This window comes from Caloenas nicobarica, chromosome 2 (genome assembly GCF_036013445.1).
Source record: "Caloenas nicobarica isolate bCalNic1 chromosome 2, bCalNic1.hap1, whole genome shotgun sequence".
Taxonomy (NCBI): domain Eukaryota; kingdom Metazoa; phylum Chordata; class Aves; order Columbiformes; family Columbidae; genus Caloenas; species Caloenas nicobarica.
Genome location: NC_088246.1, coordinates 165,377,913 through 165,395,526, shown reverse-complemented (window position 1 = coordinate 165,395,526; position 17,614 = coordinate 165,377,913). Strand labels below are relative to the sequence as shown.

The window sequence follows — 17,614 nt, the reverse complement described above, 5'->3', positions numbered from 1 at the left end:
CAGACTGCACGGACAGGGGGGACCTCACGGACAGCGGGGATCCCATGGACAGAGGGACCCCACGGACAGGGGACCACATGGACAGAGGGACCCCAGGGACAGGGGAAAGCACACAGACGGGGTCCCCACGGTTGGGGTGGGTCCCCACGGGTGGGGGGTGTCCGCGCTGACCTGCGCACGGCGTCCAGCGCCTCGCTGTTGGGCGGGGGCAGGAGGAAGCAGACGGAGGGGACGATGGCCTCGCTGCCGCCGGCGCTCAGCACCTTCCAGCGGTGCGGCTGCGCGTTGCTGAGCAGCGCGCACTCGTCGTTCTTGTGCACCGTGATCTGGGGGGGCGCGGGGGTGTCAGACCAGGTGGGGGTCCCCAGAGACCCTCCCCCGGCCCTCCCGCTGTCCCCCGCACCTCGATCTGCTTGTAGTCGCAGACGGCCTGGATGGGGGGCCGGCCGTGCAGGGGGGCGCCGGGGCTGCGCGGCTTCAGCTGCACGATGGTCTTGGCGCGGCGCGCCAGCCCCGCCAGCTGCGCCCCATACTCCGCCAGCTGCTCCTTCTGCTCCTGCAGCACCAACGTGGGGTCAGGGCTGGGGGGGCCCCGCTGCGCCCCACGGGGTGGGGGTCTGGGGAGGGGGTGGCAGGGTGGGGTGTTGGGGCGGGGGCACTGCAGTGAGGGTCTGTGGGTGGGAGGGGGGATGCTGGGGGGTCAGTGGAGGGGTCACTCCTGAAGCGGGGTCTGCATGTGGGGAGGGCGTCACCGCAGTGGGGGGGTCATGCTGGGGGGTTGCAGCGGGGGGTGCTTGGGAGGGGATCATCCTCAGGGGGCTGCAGTGGGATGGGGGTCACCCCGGGGGCTGCAGGGGGTCAGGGATTCGGGGAGTCACCCCAGGGGCTGCAGGAGGGCAGGGGGTGTCACCCCTGGAACTGCTGGGGGTCTGGGGGTGACCCCAGGGGTTGCAGCGGGTCTGGGGGTCACCTTGGGGGCTGCAGGGGGGCTCAGGGATTGGGGGCAGATGTGTCACCCCTGGGGTTGCAGGGGGTCACCCCAGGGGCCGCAGGGGGTTCCCACATAGGGGGTCCCACACGGGGGGGCCCACACGGGGGGGTTCTGGGGTCCCGGGGCCCCTCACCAGGCAGTCCTGCAGCAGGTCCTCCAGGCGCGTCACCGTGATGCTGCGGTCACACGAGTATTTCTTCTTCATGTTCTCCTGCGTCTTCCGCAGAAACTCCTCAGCCTCCCGCACGTCGGCGAAGAACTGGGGGGACCAAGGGGGTCAGCTGGGCTCGACACCCAGCCATGGGTGTCCTGGGGGTGCCCCACGCCCTCTGAACCCCCCCGTACCTGGAAGTAGGCGCTGTTCTCCTTCAGATGCGCCTCGATGCAGCAGCACAGCTGGAGCATCCAGCTCCACTGGGTCTGCAGGGCCGCCTGGAACGACTGAGCGGGGACATGGGGACATGGGGTCACCCTGCCCGTGCTGGCACTGCCACCGGCACTGCCACCGCCACCGCCATCGCCACCAGCACCAACCAGCCCCCCCGGACACCCCTGGCACCCTTCAGCCCCCCAAGAGCCCCTCCAGGCCCCATGGCTCCCCCAGCTCCCCAAGACCCCCACGCTCCCCCTGGCCCCCCTCAGCCCCCCAAGAGTCCCCAGGTCCCCTCAGCCCCTGCCACTCCCACCTGACCCCCCAGACCCCTCTCAGACCCTCAAAACCCACCAGCGCCCCCAGATCCCCTCATACCACCCCTGGCTCCCCAGACCCCCAAGACCCCCTGCCAGCCCTCAGCAACCCCCCACACCCTCCATACCACCCCATACCCGCCCTGGCCCCCCAGACCCCTCTCAGCCCCCCAGAGACCCCCCTGTGCCCCCTCAGGGACCTCAGACCTGCCCGTGCCCCCCCAGCCCCACCTCCAGCGTGTGCCGCGCCGGGTGCTCGTCCCGCAGCAGCCGCTCCCCCGAGCTCTGCAGCTCCTTGATGCGCCGCTCCCGCAGCTCCAGCTCCCGCATCAGCGCCTGCGCCGACATGGACAGCACACGTGGCCGTGCGTCCGGCCGTGGCTGTCGTGTGCGTGTGTCTGTCTGTGTGTGTGTCTGTGTGCCCGTCTGTGCGTGTCTGTGTGTGTCTGTGCATCTGTCTGTGTGTCTGTCTGCACATTTGTCTGTGTGTGTCTGTGTGTCCGTGTCTGTCCATCTGTTCATGTCTGTGCATCTGTCTCTCTGTGTCTGTGCATCTGTTCGTGTCTGTGCATCCATCTGTGTCTGTGCATCCGTTCGTGTCTGTGCATCCGTCTGTGTCTGTGCATCCGTTCGTGTCTGTGTGTCTGTCTGTGTATGTCTGCATGTGTGTCCACCTGTGTGTCTGTCTGTGTATCTGTGAGTCTGCCTCCGCAAGTCTGTGCATCTGTCTGTGTCTGTGCGTCCATCTGTGCATGTCTGTCTGTGCATCTGTGCGCCTGTGTATCTATCTGTGTGCCTGTCTGTGTGTTTGTGCACATCTGTGTGTCTGTGCATGTCTGCGCATCTGTCTGTGCATGTCTGTGTGTCCGGCTATGGCTGTGTGTCCAGCTGTGCACGTTGTGTGCGCGTGTCTGTCTGTGTGTGTGTATCTGTGTGCATCTGTGTCTGTGCGTGTCTGCCTGTCCGTGTGCCTGTGCATCTGTCTGTGCGTCCGTCTGTGTGTCTGTGCGTCCATCTGTGTGTCTGCACATCTATGCATCTGTCTGTGTGTCCACATATCTGTCTGTGCATCTATATGTGCATATCTACATGTACGTGTGTCTGCCTGTGTGTCTGTCTGTGCACGTCTGTGCATGTCTGTGTGTCCATCCGTGCATGTCTGTGTATCCATCTGTGCATGTCTGCATATCTGCGTGTCTGTGTGTCCATCTGTCTGTGCACGTCTGCGTGTCCCCAGGGCTGCAGCCCCTCCCGCCCCCACCCCGGGGAACCTGCGGCTGCCGGGGGACACTGGGGACAAACCGGAGGGGGACACTCGGAGCGGGTGGGGGTGGGTCCCCAACCAGGAGCCCGCGGGGGTGGGGGTGCCAGGGGATGAGGGATGGGGCTGGGGGGCTCAGGGAGGGGACACAGGGGGCTCAAGGGGGGATGTGGGGGTCTCAGGGTGCTCAGGGTGCTCAGAGAGAGGACACGGGAGTCTCAGGGGTCTCAGGAAGGGGACACGGGAGTTTCAGGGGTCTCAGGGGTCTCGAGGTGGGGACACGGGGGGCTCAGGGTGCTCAAGGTGGGGACACGGGGGGCTCAGGGTGCTCAGGGTGGGGACACAGGGGGCTCAGGGTGCTCAGGGTGGAGACACGGGGGGCTCAGGGGTCTCGGCCTCAGCACGCAGATGCAGTTTCAGTCAGTGACAGCGGGAGGGGACAAAGACCAGCCCTGACCAGAGAGGACGGGCAGAGCTGGCGGCAGGAGGGGACAGAGCGGGGCTGCAGCTGCGGCACAGCGCGGTGACACGGCAGGGACAGTGCGGCACGGCGGCACAGCAGGGACAGCAGAGCAGGGTGACACAGCAGGGACAGCAGAGCAGGGTGACACGGCAGGGACAGTGCGGCACAGCGCGGTGACACGGCAGGGACAGCAGAGCAGGGTGACACGGCAGGGACAGTGCGGCACAGCGCGGTGACACGGCAGGGACAGCAGAATGTGGTGACACGGCAGGGACAGCGCGGCACAGCAGGCAGGGGTGGCACAGTGGGCAGGGACACCGTGGCACGGCGGGTACAGATGGCGTGGCACAGCGGGCAGAGCTGGCACAGCAGGCAGGGGTGGCCAAAGAGCATCTTCTGCCACAGGTTGCAGGGGCACCTTCAAAAATCTGTCACCACCAGGCCAGAGGGACAGGGACTGCACAAGGACAGCCCTGTGCAGGGACAGGGACAGGACTGTGCAGGACAACACCACGCAGGGACAGGGACAGCCACATTTAGAGACAGGGACAGTGACACGTAGAGAAGGGGACAGGACTGTGCAGGGACAGGGAGGGACAGGGACAGTGACTGGACCATGCGGGACAGCAACGTGCAGGGACAGGGACAGTGACATGCAGGGACAGCGAGGGACAGGGATGGGACCGTGACACCCAGGGCCAGGCCCGTGTCCCACCGTCCCGTACCGAGTAGTTCTCCTTCTTGGCCGCCACGTTGGGGTTGCGGTCGCTCCAGTCGAAGGTCACCTCCTCCTCCTCCTTCTCGTTCAGCCACATCAGCTCCTTGGTGGCGGCGCTGACGAAGCCGTGCAGGCTCTCGAGGTGCCGCAGCCGCGCCTTGGACGAGTTCTGGGGACACGGGACGGGGGGCTGCAGCTGCGGCCCTGTGACCCCCAAAACCTACACCCCCCAGTCCAGCACCTCCTGGTCCTGCACCCCCTCAAAACCTGCATCCCCCCAGCCCTGCACTCCCCCCGGGCCTGCAACCCCTGGCCCTGTACCCCCCAAAACCTGCAGCCCCCCAGCCCTGCACCCCCCAACCCTGCACCCTCCGACCCCCACATCTCCCCCTCCCCATCCTCCTCCCTGCACATCTCCCCCGTGCCACACATCCCCCCCTGCAAGTGACCCCCATGTCACAACCCCCCCCGCCCCCGCAGGTGACCCCCATGTCACACATCTCCCTCTCTGCAGGTCCCCCCATGTCACACGCATCCCCCCAGTCTCACCAGCAGCTTGGCGTACTGCAGGTCCAGTTTGCCCAGGCACTCCCGGTAGGCGTTGCGGGGGCCGGGGGACAGCTGTGCCTGGGGGGGACGTGACGTGAGCGCGGGGACCCCCGTCCCACCCCTGGGGACAGCAGCATCCTGCCCCCCCCAGCACCCCGAGCTCCCCAAGGGGGGTCCGGGGAGAGACCCCAGCATCGAGGAGGGAGAGAGCCGGGGGGCAGCGCCCGCTCCCATTGCTGGGCATGAGGTGTGGGGGGCAGTGGGGGTCCCAGGGGGTCCCAGGGCGTGGGGGGGCTGGGATGGATGGGCTGCTCTGCCCAGAGCCCCCGCCAGCCGGAGCACAGACCTTGGGGACCCCCAGGAGCGGGGCTGGGGGCAGAGGGCAGACTGAGGGGTTTGGGGACCCCCGAGCGCGGGGCTGGGGGCAGAGGGCAGATTGAGAGGTTTGGGGAGCAGGAGAGGGGTCAGCCCTGGGGGGACTCCCAGGAGCAGAAGTGGGGGCAGCCCTGGGGGTTTGGGGAATGCTCAGGAGCAGAGGTGGGGGCAGCCCTGGGGGGACCCCCAGGAGCAGGGGTGGGGGCAGCCCCAGGGGTTCTGGGGACCCCCCGGAGCAGGGGGGGTCACCCGCTCACCTCGTCAGCCCGTGCCCGCTCGATCTTGGCGCGGAACTCCTCGATGGAGTGGTGGAGGCCGCGGTGGCCGCCCAGCTGGGACTCCACGGTGGGCAGGTCCACCCCCCACTCGGCCGCCGCCAGCCGCCGCTGGTTCTCCTCCACCCAGCCCAGCAGGTCCTGCAGGTACCGCAGCGTCGCCTCGTCCAGCTCCGCCCGCGGCCGCTGCGCCAGCGGCGCCGCCACCGTCACCGCCGCCGGCACCCCCGACTTGAGCCGCAGGTTGAACTCGGTGCGGATGGCGACCAGGCGCTCGTGCAGGCGGTACACCCTGTGGGCAGCGGCACGTCGGCACGGGGACGCGGGGACACAAGGGATGTTGGAGGGACGTAGGGGAAATAGAGGAAAAGAGGGAATAGAGGAAAAAGGCACACAGGGGACATTGGAGGGACAAGGGGGCATGGGAGGTCACGGGTGAAATGGAGGGAAAGAGGGACATAGGGGACATTGGAGGGACATAAGGGAAATGGAGGGAATAGAGGGAAAGAGGGGACATAGGGGACACGGGGGACATAGGGGAAATGGAGGGAATAGAGGGAAAGAGGGAAAGAAGGGACATAGGGGACATAGGGGACACGGGGGACATTGGAGGGACACGGGGGACATTGGAGGTCATGGGTGAAATAGAGGGAAAGAGGGACATGGGGAGCATAGGGGACATGGATGGAAAGGGGGACACGGGGGACATAGAAAGCAAAGGGGATATGGGGAGCACAAAGGACATGGGGGCATGGAAGACACGGGGGACACAGGGAACATGGGGAGCACAGAGGACAGGAGAGTCATGGCGGACGTGGAGGGCACAGAAAATGTGGGGCACAGGGGACATGGAGGCTAAGGGGGACATGGGGGACATGGGGGACATAGAAAGCACAAGGGATATGGGGGGCACAAAGGACATGGGGAGCACAGGGGACATGAGACTCATGGGGGACAGACATGGAGGGCACCGAAAACATGTGTGGCACAGAAAACACAAAGGCTAAGGGGGACATGGGGTGCACAGGGGGCACAGGGCATGCGGGGGACACAGGTGACATGGGGGCAGAGCCAGAGGAGCACCAGGACGCCCAACGTGGGACACACCACATGGGACACGCCACACGGGTCACGCCGCGGCAGCCACACGGGTCACGCCGCGGCAGCACGGCGCCGGCGCGGCCGTACCTGCGGTACATCTGCTCCCCCTGCGGGTGCCGCCCGTCCTTGAGGGTCTGCACGTCGTTGAAGAGCAGCCGGATCATGGCGTCCGCCTTGTCCAGGTCCCGCTCCACCTCGGCCGCCTTCTGCGGCGCCTTCCCCGCGTTCAGCAGCCGGATGTCCTGGGGAGGGGACGCGGTCAGGGCCGCGGGAGGGGCCGCGGGCACGGGCGGGACCCCCGGCCGTGTCCCCGCTCACCGACTGGAGCAGAGTGTCAGCCTGGTTGAGCTGCTCCTCGCACAGCCCCGACTCCATCTGCAGTTTGCTGACGATGCGCTGCAGCCGCTCCAGCCTGCGCGGGGACACGGGGACGTGGGGACACGGGTACAGGGTCAGCACGGGGCAGCGACCCCTCCTGCCCACGGCACGGTCCTAACCCTTGGGCACAGCACCGATCCCAGCCCACGCAGCACAGATGCTGCCCATGCAAGGCACAGATCCTGTCCTCGCATAGCCTGGATCCCAGCCATCCACAGCAGATCCCATCCTCGCATAGCCTGGATCCCAGCCATGCACAGCACAGATCCCGTCCTTGCACAGCCTGGATCCCAGCCATGCACAGCACAGATCCCGTCCTTGCACAGCCTGGATCCCAGCCATGCACAGCACAGATCCCGTCCTTGCACAGCCTGGATCCCAGCCATGCACAGCACAGATCCCATCTATGCACGTGCAGCACAGACTTTGTGCCAGCACAGCCCAGATCCCATCCCTGCATGGCACAGATCCCGTCTATGCACAGCGTGGATCCTGTCCATGTGGCACTGATCCCACACACACACAGCCCAGATCCCATCCCTGTGTGGCACAGATCCCGTCCATCCACACACAGCATGGACTTTGTGCCAGCACGGTACAGATCCCATCCCTGCACAGCCCCGATGCTGCCCCACCCAGCCCGGATCCAGCCCCGTGGGGCACAGATCCCACCCCGTCCAGATCCTGCCCATGGGGCACAGATCCCACCCCAGCCCCGATCCTGCCCATGGGGCACAGATCCCACCCCCGTCCAGATCCTGCCCATGGGGCACAGATCCCACCCCCGCCCAGCCGGATCCGCCCCCGCACGCCCAGCAGTGACTGTGCCCGCCCAGCCCCGATCCCGCCCCTGCAGACCCGGATCCCGGATCCCAGATCCCATCCCTGCCTGGGCGAGGAGCCCCGTCCCACAACCCCGTCCCGTCCCGCTCCTGTCCCCGTCCCACAACCCCGTCCCGTCCCACAACACCGTCCCGTCCCGCTCCTGTCCCCGTCCCACAACCCCGTCCCACAACCCCGTCCCGTCCCACAACCCCGTCCCGTCCCACAACCCCGTCCCGCAACCCCGTCCCGTCCCGCTCCAGCCCCTCCCGCCCTGTCCCCCCCTCCCACCTGCGCTGCCAGCCCTGGCCAGGCCCGGGTCCCCCCGCTCCGCTGCGAGCCCCCCCGGGCCGGGCCGGGCCGGGCCGAGCGGAGCCGAGCGGAGCCCAGCCCAGCCGAGCGGAGCCCGGCAGAGCCGAGCCCGGCAGAGCCCAGCCCAGCCCAGCCCAGCCCGGGGCTGCGCTCAACCCGGCGGCCGCGCTGACGTCCCGGAGCCCGTGACTCACACAGCCCGCGGTTCCACCGCCGGGGGGGCCCGGGGGGGCCGGGACACCCCACCCGGCCCGGCCCAGCCCCGCGGTTTGGCTGCGGGGAGCGGCGCCAGCGCAGCGCGGCCCCCCCGGCCACACACGGACCCGCAGCCCCCGCCGGTGCCCCCCCGGGCCGACGTGCCCCCCTCCCGCCGGTCCCCCCATCCCAGCGACATCCCCCGCCAGCGTCCCCCCCGCACTCGCCTCTCGAACTCGGCGCGCAGCAGCTTCTCCCGCTCCAGCACGGCCACGTGCAGTTTGCCCCATTCCTTCTCCACGTCCAGCGGGTGGTACCCGGGGGGCACCTTCAGCTGCCCCGACTGCACCGCACCCTGTGCGACCCCCCCGCTCGTCAGAGCCCGCCCGGGACCGGGGGGCAAGGGCAGGACCCCGGGCTCGGGGGCACCGTCCGGCTGCTCCACGCCAGAGGCGACGCCTCCCAGGAGATGGCGGGGGGGGGAACAGCCACCACCCCAACAGGGACACTGCTGCGGGACCCCTGGGCTCCCCGGACACCCCAGCACCCCTAGTCCCCTCCAGCACCCCAGACCCCTGGGTGCCCCAGACTCTCGGGACCACCAGTCCCTCCCAGTATCCCCGAGACCCCCCAGCCCCTTGGGAACCCCAGAGTCACAGGCACCCCAGGACCTCGCCCCCCATGCACCGGGACCCCGGATCCCCCACCATCTTGGGATCCCCAAAGACCTGGGAGCCCTGGCCCCTCAGGATTCCAGCTCCCCGTGGCCCCCAGTACCCCCAGCATCCCAGGATTCCAGACCCCTTGGGACCCGCAGTCCCCCCCAGTCCCCTGGGACCCCCAGCATCCTGGACCCCTGGGACCCGCCGTCCCCCCCAGCCCCCTGGCCGGCAGTGCCGCGCACCTCCAGGGCCTGGAAGATGGCCTTGGAGCGGTTCTTGTCGGCCTCCTTGGCCGGCAGCTCCGTCTCCTTGAACTTCAGGAACTGGCGCCAGAGGATCTGCCGAGAGGGGGCGGCTGAGGGGGGCAGCGCGGAGCCCCCCGGGCCCCCCCAGACCCCGCGACTCCCTGCTCGGGTAACCCCCCCCGGCCATTTTCCATGCATGTGGAGCGGGGTAAGGAAAGGGCCGGGCAGGAGCTGGTGTTTGCCACCGGTGACTCATGGCAGCCTGGAAAGTCTGAGTCAGCGGGGCCCTCCCTGCCTGGGGAGCCCCGGCTCTGCTGCGGCACGGCACGGCACGGAGCCCCGCGGTTCCCCCGCCCCACGGCACTGAGCCCCCTGCCCCACAGCTCCCCAGCCAGGCTGCAGGGACCGGCTGGGCTGGGGGCCGGCAGAGCCGCAGCCCCGGCTGGGTCCCCCCACGGCACGGCGGGGCTGGGTGCGTGCCGGCCCGGCGCTGCCCGCACCGGGCATGAGCCAGCTCGCGGCCGGGCCGCCCGCCAGCTGGGCCAGCGCCAGGCAGCTCCCCGGGCAGCGGCTCCGCATCTTTCATCCCCCGCCAGCACCGTGGCAGCCGCGGCACCGTCCCGGCTCCCTCACCTCGATCTCCTCGTAGCTGGCGGGGAAGCGGCGCTCCTCGAACAGGACCGTGTGCTGGCGCAGCCACTGCAGCAGCACCGTCACCAGCTCGTAGTACTCCTGCCAGCGCAGCTGCAGCTCCTGGGGACGGACACGTGGGGACGCAGACATGTGGGGATGGGGACGCATGTGGGGACAGGGAAACGTGGGGACAGGGATGCATGACGGGAGGGGGACACACATGGGGACAGGGAAACATGGAGAGGGGGACACCCACGGGGATGGGGACGCACGAGGGGAGGGGGACGCATGATGATGGGACACGTGGGGACGTGTGCCATGGCGGGGGGACACCCACGTCCCCCGGCCCCCCGACTCACGTTGGCCTTGACGCCGTCCTGCACCTCGGGCACGCGCGGCATGGCATCGTACAGCGAGGACACGTAGGTGATGATGGATTTCTCATCCGGCTGCGGCACGTCCACGTCTGCAGAGCAGGGGCGGTGAGGGGGGGACACAGACCCCAGGGCTCTGCGGGGTGACCCCCCCAGACACCGTCCCCTGCCCGAACCTTCGGGGTCCAGCAGCCGCGTCACCCCCAGGTCGCGCTCGGCCACGGTGAAGGCCTGGTCCAGGTTCTCCAGGTTGCTCTGGCGATAGACGCGGTTCATGTCGATCAGCATCGGCCTGCGGGCAGCGGGGACGGGTCAGGGTCCCAGCGGGGACACCGCGATGGTGGGGACAGGGACCGGCGGGGACAGGGACCGGCGGCAGCATCCTCTGCCCCGCGGCGCAGGGTCCGGCAGCCACGGGCACCGGCTGCTCAGAGGAACCCTGGGGGTGGCGGGTCCTGCACCCCTGCCTGTGCTGCCTGCACCGCCCGAGCCGCCCCACACCCTGCAGCCCCCACCCTGCCCCATGGCACCAGCGGGACCCCACCCCCAGCCCACCAGCACCAGGAGCCAGAGACCTCCCGGCAGCCCCAAGCACGGGCCCTGGCACAGGGGGTGTCCCCGTGTCCCCGGTGGGTCCCCACGTCCTCCCCGCCCCCCAGTGCCTACAGCTCCCGGAGCCGCAGGCTGCGCTGGACGGAGTAGAAGGAGCCGGTGACGCCGGCGGCCGCCGGGCACTCAGGGATGTCCTCACAGAGCATCACCACCCCGTTCCCCGGTGCCAAGCTCCCCACGCCGCGGTGCTGCGGCTGCTTCCTGGCCTGCCGCCGCCCGTGCCGCTCCATGCCGGGGCCGCTGAGCTCCTGCCGCGGCGGCAGCGCGGTGCAGAGTGCCGCACAGCACCGGTGCCGCCCCCGCCCCGCCCGGCCGTGCCGGCACGTACTTGTGCTCCCTGCGGCACGGCGGCCCCGGCAGAGCCCGCGGGGACCTGCCCGCCGCGCCCCGGCACGCCGCGCGGCACCGCGCCTGCTGCCGCGGGGAGCAACGCCTGCCCACGCAGGCAGCGGGTCGGCGGGAGCGTGGGAAGGCGGCAGAGCCGCGCGGCTCCCCGTGCTGCCGCGGCGCTGCTGATGGGCCGGGGCTTGCCAGGAGCACGTGCCCGCGGCACCGCAGAGCGGGATCGGTGCGGCCGGCCCCGGCGAGCTCACGCCTGCCCCGCACACGGCAGCACCCTGCACCACCAGTAGCTGCCGGTGCCAAGTCCTGCCAGTGCCGCAGCCGGGGCTGTGGCCAGTGGGGACAGGGATGCGGGGACACGGGGATGCGGTGCCGGGTCCCTGCCAGGGAGCCCGAGCCCTGTGCCCACAGGCGGGTTTGGCGCTGCCCGGTTCGGCGCTGCCGCGGCACGTGGCGAGGAGCCGCCGCGGCACCTACTTGTGTCGGTGGATGATGGCGTTGAAGAGGCGGCCGTCCCGCCAGCTGGTGGTGAAGTTGTCGCAGCGCAGGCCCTGGTAATCCTCCACCATGCGCTGCGACCACAGCAGCAGCTTCTCCTTGGCCGTCATGTCCTCTGACTGCCCCGTCACCTGGATGTCCGAGATCTGCGGGGACACGGGGGTGACACCGGCACAGCTCCACGGCGCCGCTGCCTTCCCACCGCAGCCCCCGCCGGCGGCACCACCACCCCACACCAGGGACCAAACCCGCGGCCCCAGGGCCCGCGGTGCCGCTGCATCCCCCCCACGGCGGTGCCGGTGCCGGCGCTGACCTGGAAGTGCAGGATGATGGTCCAGATGAGCCCCAGGGTCAGCTTGGGGTTCCCGTCGGCGATGTCGTCATTGCGGATGTTTACCAGCTTCACCTGCGGGAGCAGCGGGGGCTGCAGGGGGGGCAGCGCCAGCCCGGGGTCCCGGGGGTCCCGGGGGTCTCGGGGGGTCCCGGGGGTCCCAGTGGCCCCCCCTCACCTGCCGATGTTTCAGGTAGTTGAGGGCGATCTGCACGTTCTGCAGCTTGTGGAAGCGCATCCGGCCCTTCTCGCGGGGCTGTGGGGACAGAGCCGTGAGCCGCGGCACAACCGGCACCGCCGGGGCGCTCAGCACCGTGACCCCCACCGCCCCGGCCCCTCCCGCACCGCACATGCCGATGCCACCCGCCCGCCGCACTTTGTCCCCACGGGAGGGGACACCCCCGCCTGCCCCGGCAAAGCCTCCAGCCCCAACTGCCACCGGCACCGCGCCGGGGCCACCGCGGCGCTGCCGAGGGAAGCCAAGCGCCAGGCAGGGCCAGAGCGGTGCCTGCGGCAAACCCCCCCTGCCCCCCGGCACCAGCGCTGCCCAGTCGCGGCAGCTGCCTGCGCATGCAGCACGGGCAGGAGCAGCCGGTGCCGGGCGGTTCTGCCAGATCCCGGCCAAGGTGCCACCAGGCAGAGCTGCCAGGAAATCCTGTGCCCGTCCCCAGGGCCGCGGGCAGGAAGCGCTGCCGGGCCGGACAATGGCGAGCGCGGCAGCCGAGCCGCCAGATCCGGCACCTGCGCGGCCCGGCCATGCAGGAACACCGGCCCCACGGCACCGGCACAGCCAGACACACTGCACCGGCACAGCCAGATGCACGGCATGGCACGGCCAGACCCATGGCACCAGCACGGCCAGACCCACTGCACAGCCACACCCGTGGCACAGCCATAGCCAGACCCACGGCACCAGCATGGCCAGATACACAGCAGCACTATAGCCAGACCCACAGCACTGGCACAGCCAGACCCATGGCACAGCCATAGCCAAACCCACGGCACTGGCACAGCCAGACCCACGGCACAGCCATAGCCAAACCCACGGCACTGGCACAGCCAGACCCACGGCACAGCCATAGCCAAACCCACAGCACTGGCACAGCCCAGCTCGGCTCTGCCCCTGCCCACGGCGCCTTCAGCAGCACCGCTGGCCCTGCCCTCGCCAGCTCCTCGTCGCACGTCCCGCCCGTGCCGATGTGGCAAGGCCGCGCTGGAGCCGGCACGTGGCTCCCGGCACGCTCCGGCCTCAACCCATCGCTCCCTGGCACGCTCTGGCCTCAGCCCATGGCTCCGGTCGCACGCCGGGCAGGGACCAGGAGCCCCCACACTGGGTGACCCCCCAGCAGGAACCTCCCTCCGTGTCCCCTGGGCAGCTCCTGCTGCCCCCCCGGTGACGCCGTCGCTCCCGGCAGTGGCTGCCGGAGCCGCCGAGCCCCCCGTGCCGCTCAGCCTGTCCCCCCAGGGACCCACGGCCGGTCGGGGCAGGTCCGGCCCCGGTGGCAGAGCCGGGTCGGGAGCCGCGGTGTCGCCCCTCGCCGGAGCATCCCCGCGGAGCCGTGTGGCACACGGTGCCGGGAGCTGCGGCTCAGCCCCGCGGGAGCCCCGTGGCGCAGCTCCCGGTGACGCCGCGTCCTATCTCGGCGCTGCAGGCGCGGCCCGGCCCAGGGAAAGCCGCCCCACGGCGCTGGCCTCGGCTGGCCCGCAGTGCCGGCGCGCGGCGGGGACGGCGCAGCCGCGGGGGACGGCGCTGGGACGTCTCGCCATGCGGGGCCATGCGGAGAGCGAACGGCAGAACCACTCACCAACCGCAAGTTCCTGATCACGTCGCGCTCCCTCGGCTGCCCCGGCAGAGCAGGAGGAGGCGACGCGGCGGGGACGGGACGGTCAGGACGGGGCCCAGCGGAGAAGCAGAGTCACCAAAGCAAAGAGACGTCGGCTGTTAGAGGCTGCGGTGGGGCGGGGGTGCGGGGGCCCGGCGCGGTGCGGCCGCTCGCCGGGACGGGCCGAAGCCGGGAAGAGGCGGAGAAGCGGGAGCAGAGAGAGCGGAGAGAGCGGAGGCCGGGGCGGCCCGGCCGGGGCGGTGGAGCCGGGGGCGCGCGGCGGCGGTTCAGCGGCACCTACCAGCGTGTCCCCCGACAGCACCTCCAGCAGCGAGATGAGGTTGTGCCCATCGCGCAGATCCTCGTACAGGTCGTTGACGTGACGCTGCGCCTGCGGGACAGGGACGGTGTCGCCGCGGGGCCGGGAGCTCCCAGCGCCTGCGGCACCGAAACGGGGGGAGCCCAGGGACCCCCGCCCCTGCAGCCGGTGCGCACACACGTCCCCGCGCACAGCCCGGTGTCCCCAAGCCCACGTCCCCCCAGCACACATGGCAGCTCCCCCCGTGCCCCACGGAGCAGTGATCGTGCTGGCCGCGGCATCGCCCCCCATGCCGGGGGGCTCAGACCCGCTGCCCCCCGCCCCGGCAGCCATGGGGGCGTCAGACCAAGCGTGGGGGGGAAGGTGTGAGAAGAGCAGAGCGGGGGGGCAGCCGGCCAGACCTACCTCTGCTCGCCAGTGCTGCGGCGGGGGCAGAGAGAAAGGGAGAGAGAGAGAGAAAGAGACGGGGGGTCAGGACAGGCAGCAAGAGGAGGCGGCCAGGGGGGACGGGACCTGCCTGGGCAGCCCGAGCCGGCACCGAGGCCACGGCACCGATGGCACCGGGCCGGGCGCTGGCGCGTGGGGACACGTCTGTGCGCGTGGTTGGGGAGACATCTCAGCGTGTGCCAGGAGCTGCCGTGGGGCTGTGCCCGCCGTGCCGTGGGGCAGGCACTGGCACGCTGGCGGGGCCCTGGCGCGGTTTGGTTTGGCGCGTGGCCCCGGCACAGGGAGGAGCGCGGAGAGGGGACAGCGGGACGGGGTCCGGCAGGCGCTGCCCTGCGCAGGCAGGGGTGGGCGTGGGCAGCCCGGTGAGCAAAGGAAGCGCTGGCGGTGCCGGGGCAGGCAGGGAGCCCCGCGGACCTGCCAGGATCTCAGCTCCAAAGGCCACGCAAGGTCCCCTCGTGCCCAGGCCCGGAGCGCGTGGGACGGGGCGGCGGCAGCTCCCGGGCTGGACCCGCGCCCGGCACAGCCACGGGATGGCACAGCCCCCACCATGGCCACGGGACGGCACAGCCCCCGGCACAGGGAGAGCACAGCCACAGGATGGCCACGGGACGGCACAGCCCCCGGCACAACCGGACAGGGCACTTCGCTCCCTACGTCTCCGCCGCGCTGGCACACTGGGGATGCGGCTGGGGACGCTCCGGTGCTGCCCCCGGCACAGCGGCACCGCCAGCCCGCAGCTCTCCGGCAGGCGGTGGTTTGTGCCCGTACCTTGATGAGGTGCTTGTTGACCCATTTGGTGAAGGTTTTCTTCTGGACGCGGTCTCGTTCATCTGCAAGAGAGCAGAGGGCAGGGTGAGGGGGCCGGGGGGGCCGGAGGAAGCGGTGACGCTGAGCAACGGCTGCGGCGCGCGGTGACTCACGGGGCGGGCGAGGGGAAGGAAACGGTTAACGGGGACGGGCCCCTGCCTGCCTGCGGCACCGCACGGTGCTGGTGCCAGCGATGAGCAATGCCGGGGGTGCCCGGCCCTGCCCGACCCCCCCACCGCGGCCCAGAGCCCGGGAGCCGCCCCGGCGCAGCCCCCGGCACCATGAGCTGGAGCCAGCTGGATGGTACGACGTTGGGACGAGCCCAGGGGGTGTCTGCACCAGCACGGCCCCGTCACCCCAACTGTGATGTGTCTGGGATGGGGATGAGCCCAGGGGGTGTCTGCACCAGCACGGCCCCGTCACCCCAACTGTGATGTGTCTGGGATGGGGATGAGCCCAGGGGGTGTCTGCACCGGCATGGCCCCCGGCACGGCACCGTCACCCCAAATTTGATGTGCCTGGGATGGGGGCAAGCCCAGGGGTGTCTGCGGCACCACGGGCCCCGGCACGGCACCATCACCCCGAGCACGGGCCCATGGGGCATCTGCCCTATGGCAGCCGCAGGTGCTGCACCCTCACCCCAGCCAAACCAGTACGGGACTGGGATGAGCCCACGGCCAGTCTGCACCCACCCGGCCCCCGCTGCGAGTGTCTGGGGTGCGGCTGAGCCCGGGGGTGTCTGCACCGGCACAGCCCCCAGCACGGCACCATCACCCCGAATGGGACGTGTTGGGGACCAGGATGAACCCAGGGGGTGTCTGCACCGGCACAGCCCCCGGCACGGCACCATCACCCCGAGTGGGACGTGTTGGGGACCAGGATGAACCCAGGGGGTGTCTGCACCGGCACAGCCCCCGGCACGGCACCATCACGCCGAGTGGGACGTGTTGGGGACCAGGATGAACCCAGGGGGTGTCTGCACCGGCACAGCCCCCAGCACGGCACCATCACGCCGAGTGGGACGTGTTGGGGACCAGGATGAACCCAGGGGGTGTCTGCACCGGCACAGCCCCCAGCACGGCACCATCACGCCGAGTGGGACGTGTTGGGGACCAGGATGAACCCAGGGGGTGTCTGCACCGGCACAGCCCCCAGCACGGCACCATCACCCCGAATGGGACGTGTTGGGGACCAGGATGAACCCAGGGGGTGTCTGCACCGGCACCGCCCCGGCTGCAGCCCCAGGCCCAGGGCTGCTCTATGGGGTGGGGGCGGCCCTGGGGCAGCTCCTCTGGGGACACCCCCAGATTCGGTCTGGGCTGCGGCCGCTCTCCCCACTGCACGGGCAGCTGCAGGCAGAGCCCGGGCCCCATGGGCTGCCCACGGCGGGCAGGACCCTGCGGGCAGCGCCGGGGGCGGCACGGTGCTCCCTGCCCGCTGCCCGTCACCGGGGATGGGGACGGGGGACACGCGGGCTGGGCACCCAGCTGGGATTGCCCGCAGCCCGGGGCCTCCCCGCTAACGGGCACCCACATGTGCCGCCCACTAATGGGCACCCACCTTGTGTATCCCATCCCCTGCATCCCACTAATGGGCACCCACATGTGCAGCCCACAAACGAACACCCATCCCCTGCACATCCCATCCCCTGCACCCCACTAACGGGCACCCGCATGTGCACCCCACTAATTGCCGCCCATCCCCTGCATCCCACTAACGAGCACCCATCCCCTGCACATCCCATCCCCTGCATCCCACTAATGGGCACCCACATGTGCAGCCCGCTACTGGGCACCCATTCCCTGCACCTCACTAATGAGCATCCACCCTGCACATCCCGCTAACGAGCACCCATCTCTGCACCCCACTAATAGGCACCCACATGTGCAGCCCACTAATGAGCACCCATCCCCTGCACATCCCATCTCCTGCACCCCACTAACGGGCACCCACATGTGCAACCCACTAATCAGCACCCATGCTCTGCACCCCACTAATGGGCACCCATCCCCTGCATCCCGCTAATGAGCACCCACATGTGCAACCCGCTAATCAGCACCTATCCCCTGCATATCCCATCCCCTGCACACCACTAACGGGCATCCACCCTGCACATCCCGCTAACGAGCGCCCACCCTGCGCATCCCACTAATGAGCACCCATCCTCTGCATCCCACTAATGGGCACCCCCATCCCCACGGGGGCACGGCGCCCCCCTCGCCCCCAGTGTCACCGCGGCGGTGGTGCCAGGCTCAGCCGGCACCCGAGCGGGTTTGGTGGCAGGAGGGGACACCTTGGGCACACGGGGTGATGCCACCAGCCCCACGGTCGCCGCCCCACAACCACCACCCCCCTCGGGCCGCTGCGATCCGGCAGGGCCGGGATGGTGCGTGC

At 70.2% G+C, this 17,614-nt stretch overlaps 1 protein-coding gene across 11 annotated transcripts in view; it reads right to left on the bottom strand.

Moving 5' to 3' along the window:
- PLEC (plectin) overlaps positions 1-17,614 on the bottom strand; it is a 59,013-nt gene that overhangs the window by 17,660 nt on the left and 23,739 nt on the right. For 5 of the 11 annotated variants that reach the window (XM_065628294.1, XM_065628284.1, XM_065628283.1 and 2 more), the window contains exons 2-23: positions 15,182-15,243; positions 14,372-14,386; positions 13,949-14,038; positions 13,630-13,665; positions 12,003-12,080; positions 11,807-11,899; positions 11,473-11,639; positions 10,218-10,333; positions 10,027-10,133; positions 9,668-9,787; positions 9,032-9,127; positions 8,355-8,482; positions 6,739-6,832; positions 6,508-6,662; positions 5,302-5,611; positions 4,670-4,747; positions 4,128-4,289; positions 1,910-2,014; positions 1,337-1,432; positions 1,125-1,250; positions 404-556; positions 172-326 (exon numbers count right to left, since the gene is read on the bottom strand). In XM_065628294.1, coding sequence (XP_065484366.1) covers positions 172-326; positions 404-556; positions 1,125-1,250; positions 1,337-1,432; positions 1,910-2,014; positions 4,128-4,289; positions 4,670-4,747; positions 5,302-5,611; positions 6,508-6,662; positions 6,739-6,832; positions 8,355-8,482; positions 9,032-9,127; positions 9,668-9,787; positions 10,027-10,133; positions 10,218-10,333; positions 11,473-11,639; positions 11,807-11,899; positions 12,003-12,080; positions 13,630-13,665; positions 13,949-14,038; positions 14,372-14,386; positions 15,182-15,243 — 2,542 coding nt within the window. The remainder of the gene's footprint in view (positions 1-171; positions 327-403; positions 557-1,124; positions 1,251-1,336; positions 1,433-1,909; positions 2,015-4,127; positions 4,290-4,669; positions 4,748-5,301; positions 5,612-6,507; positions 6,663-6,738; positions 6,833-8,354; positions 8,483-9,031; positions 9,128-9,667; positions 9,788-10,026; positions 10,134-10,217; positions 10,334-11,472; positions 11,640-11,806; positions 11,900-12,002; positions 12,081-13,629; positions 13,666-13,948; positions 14,039-14,371; positions 14,387-15,181; positions 15,244-17,614) is intronic. The other 6 variants (XM_065628291.1, XM_065628285.1, XM_065628293.1 and 3 more) reach the window with 3 other exon arrangements.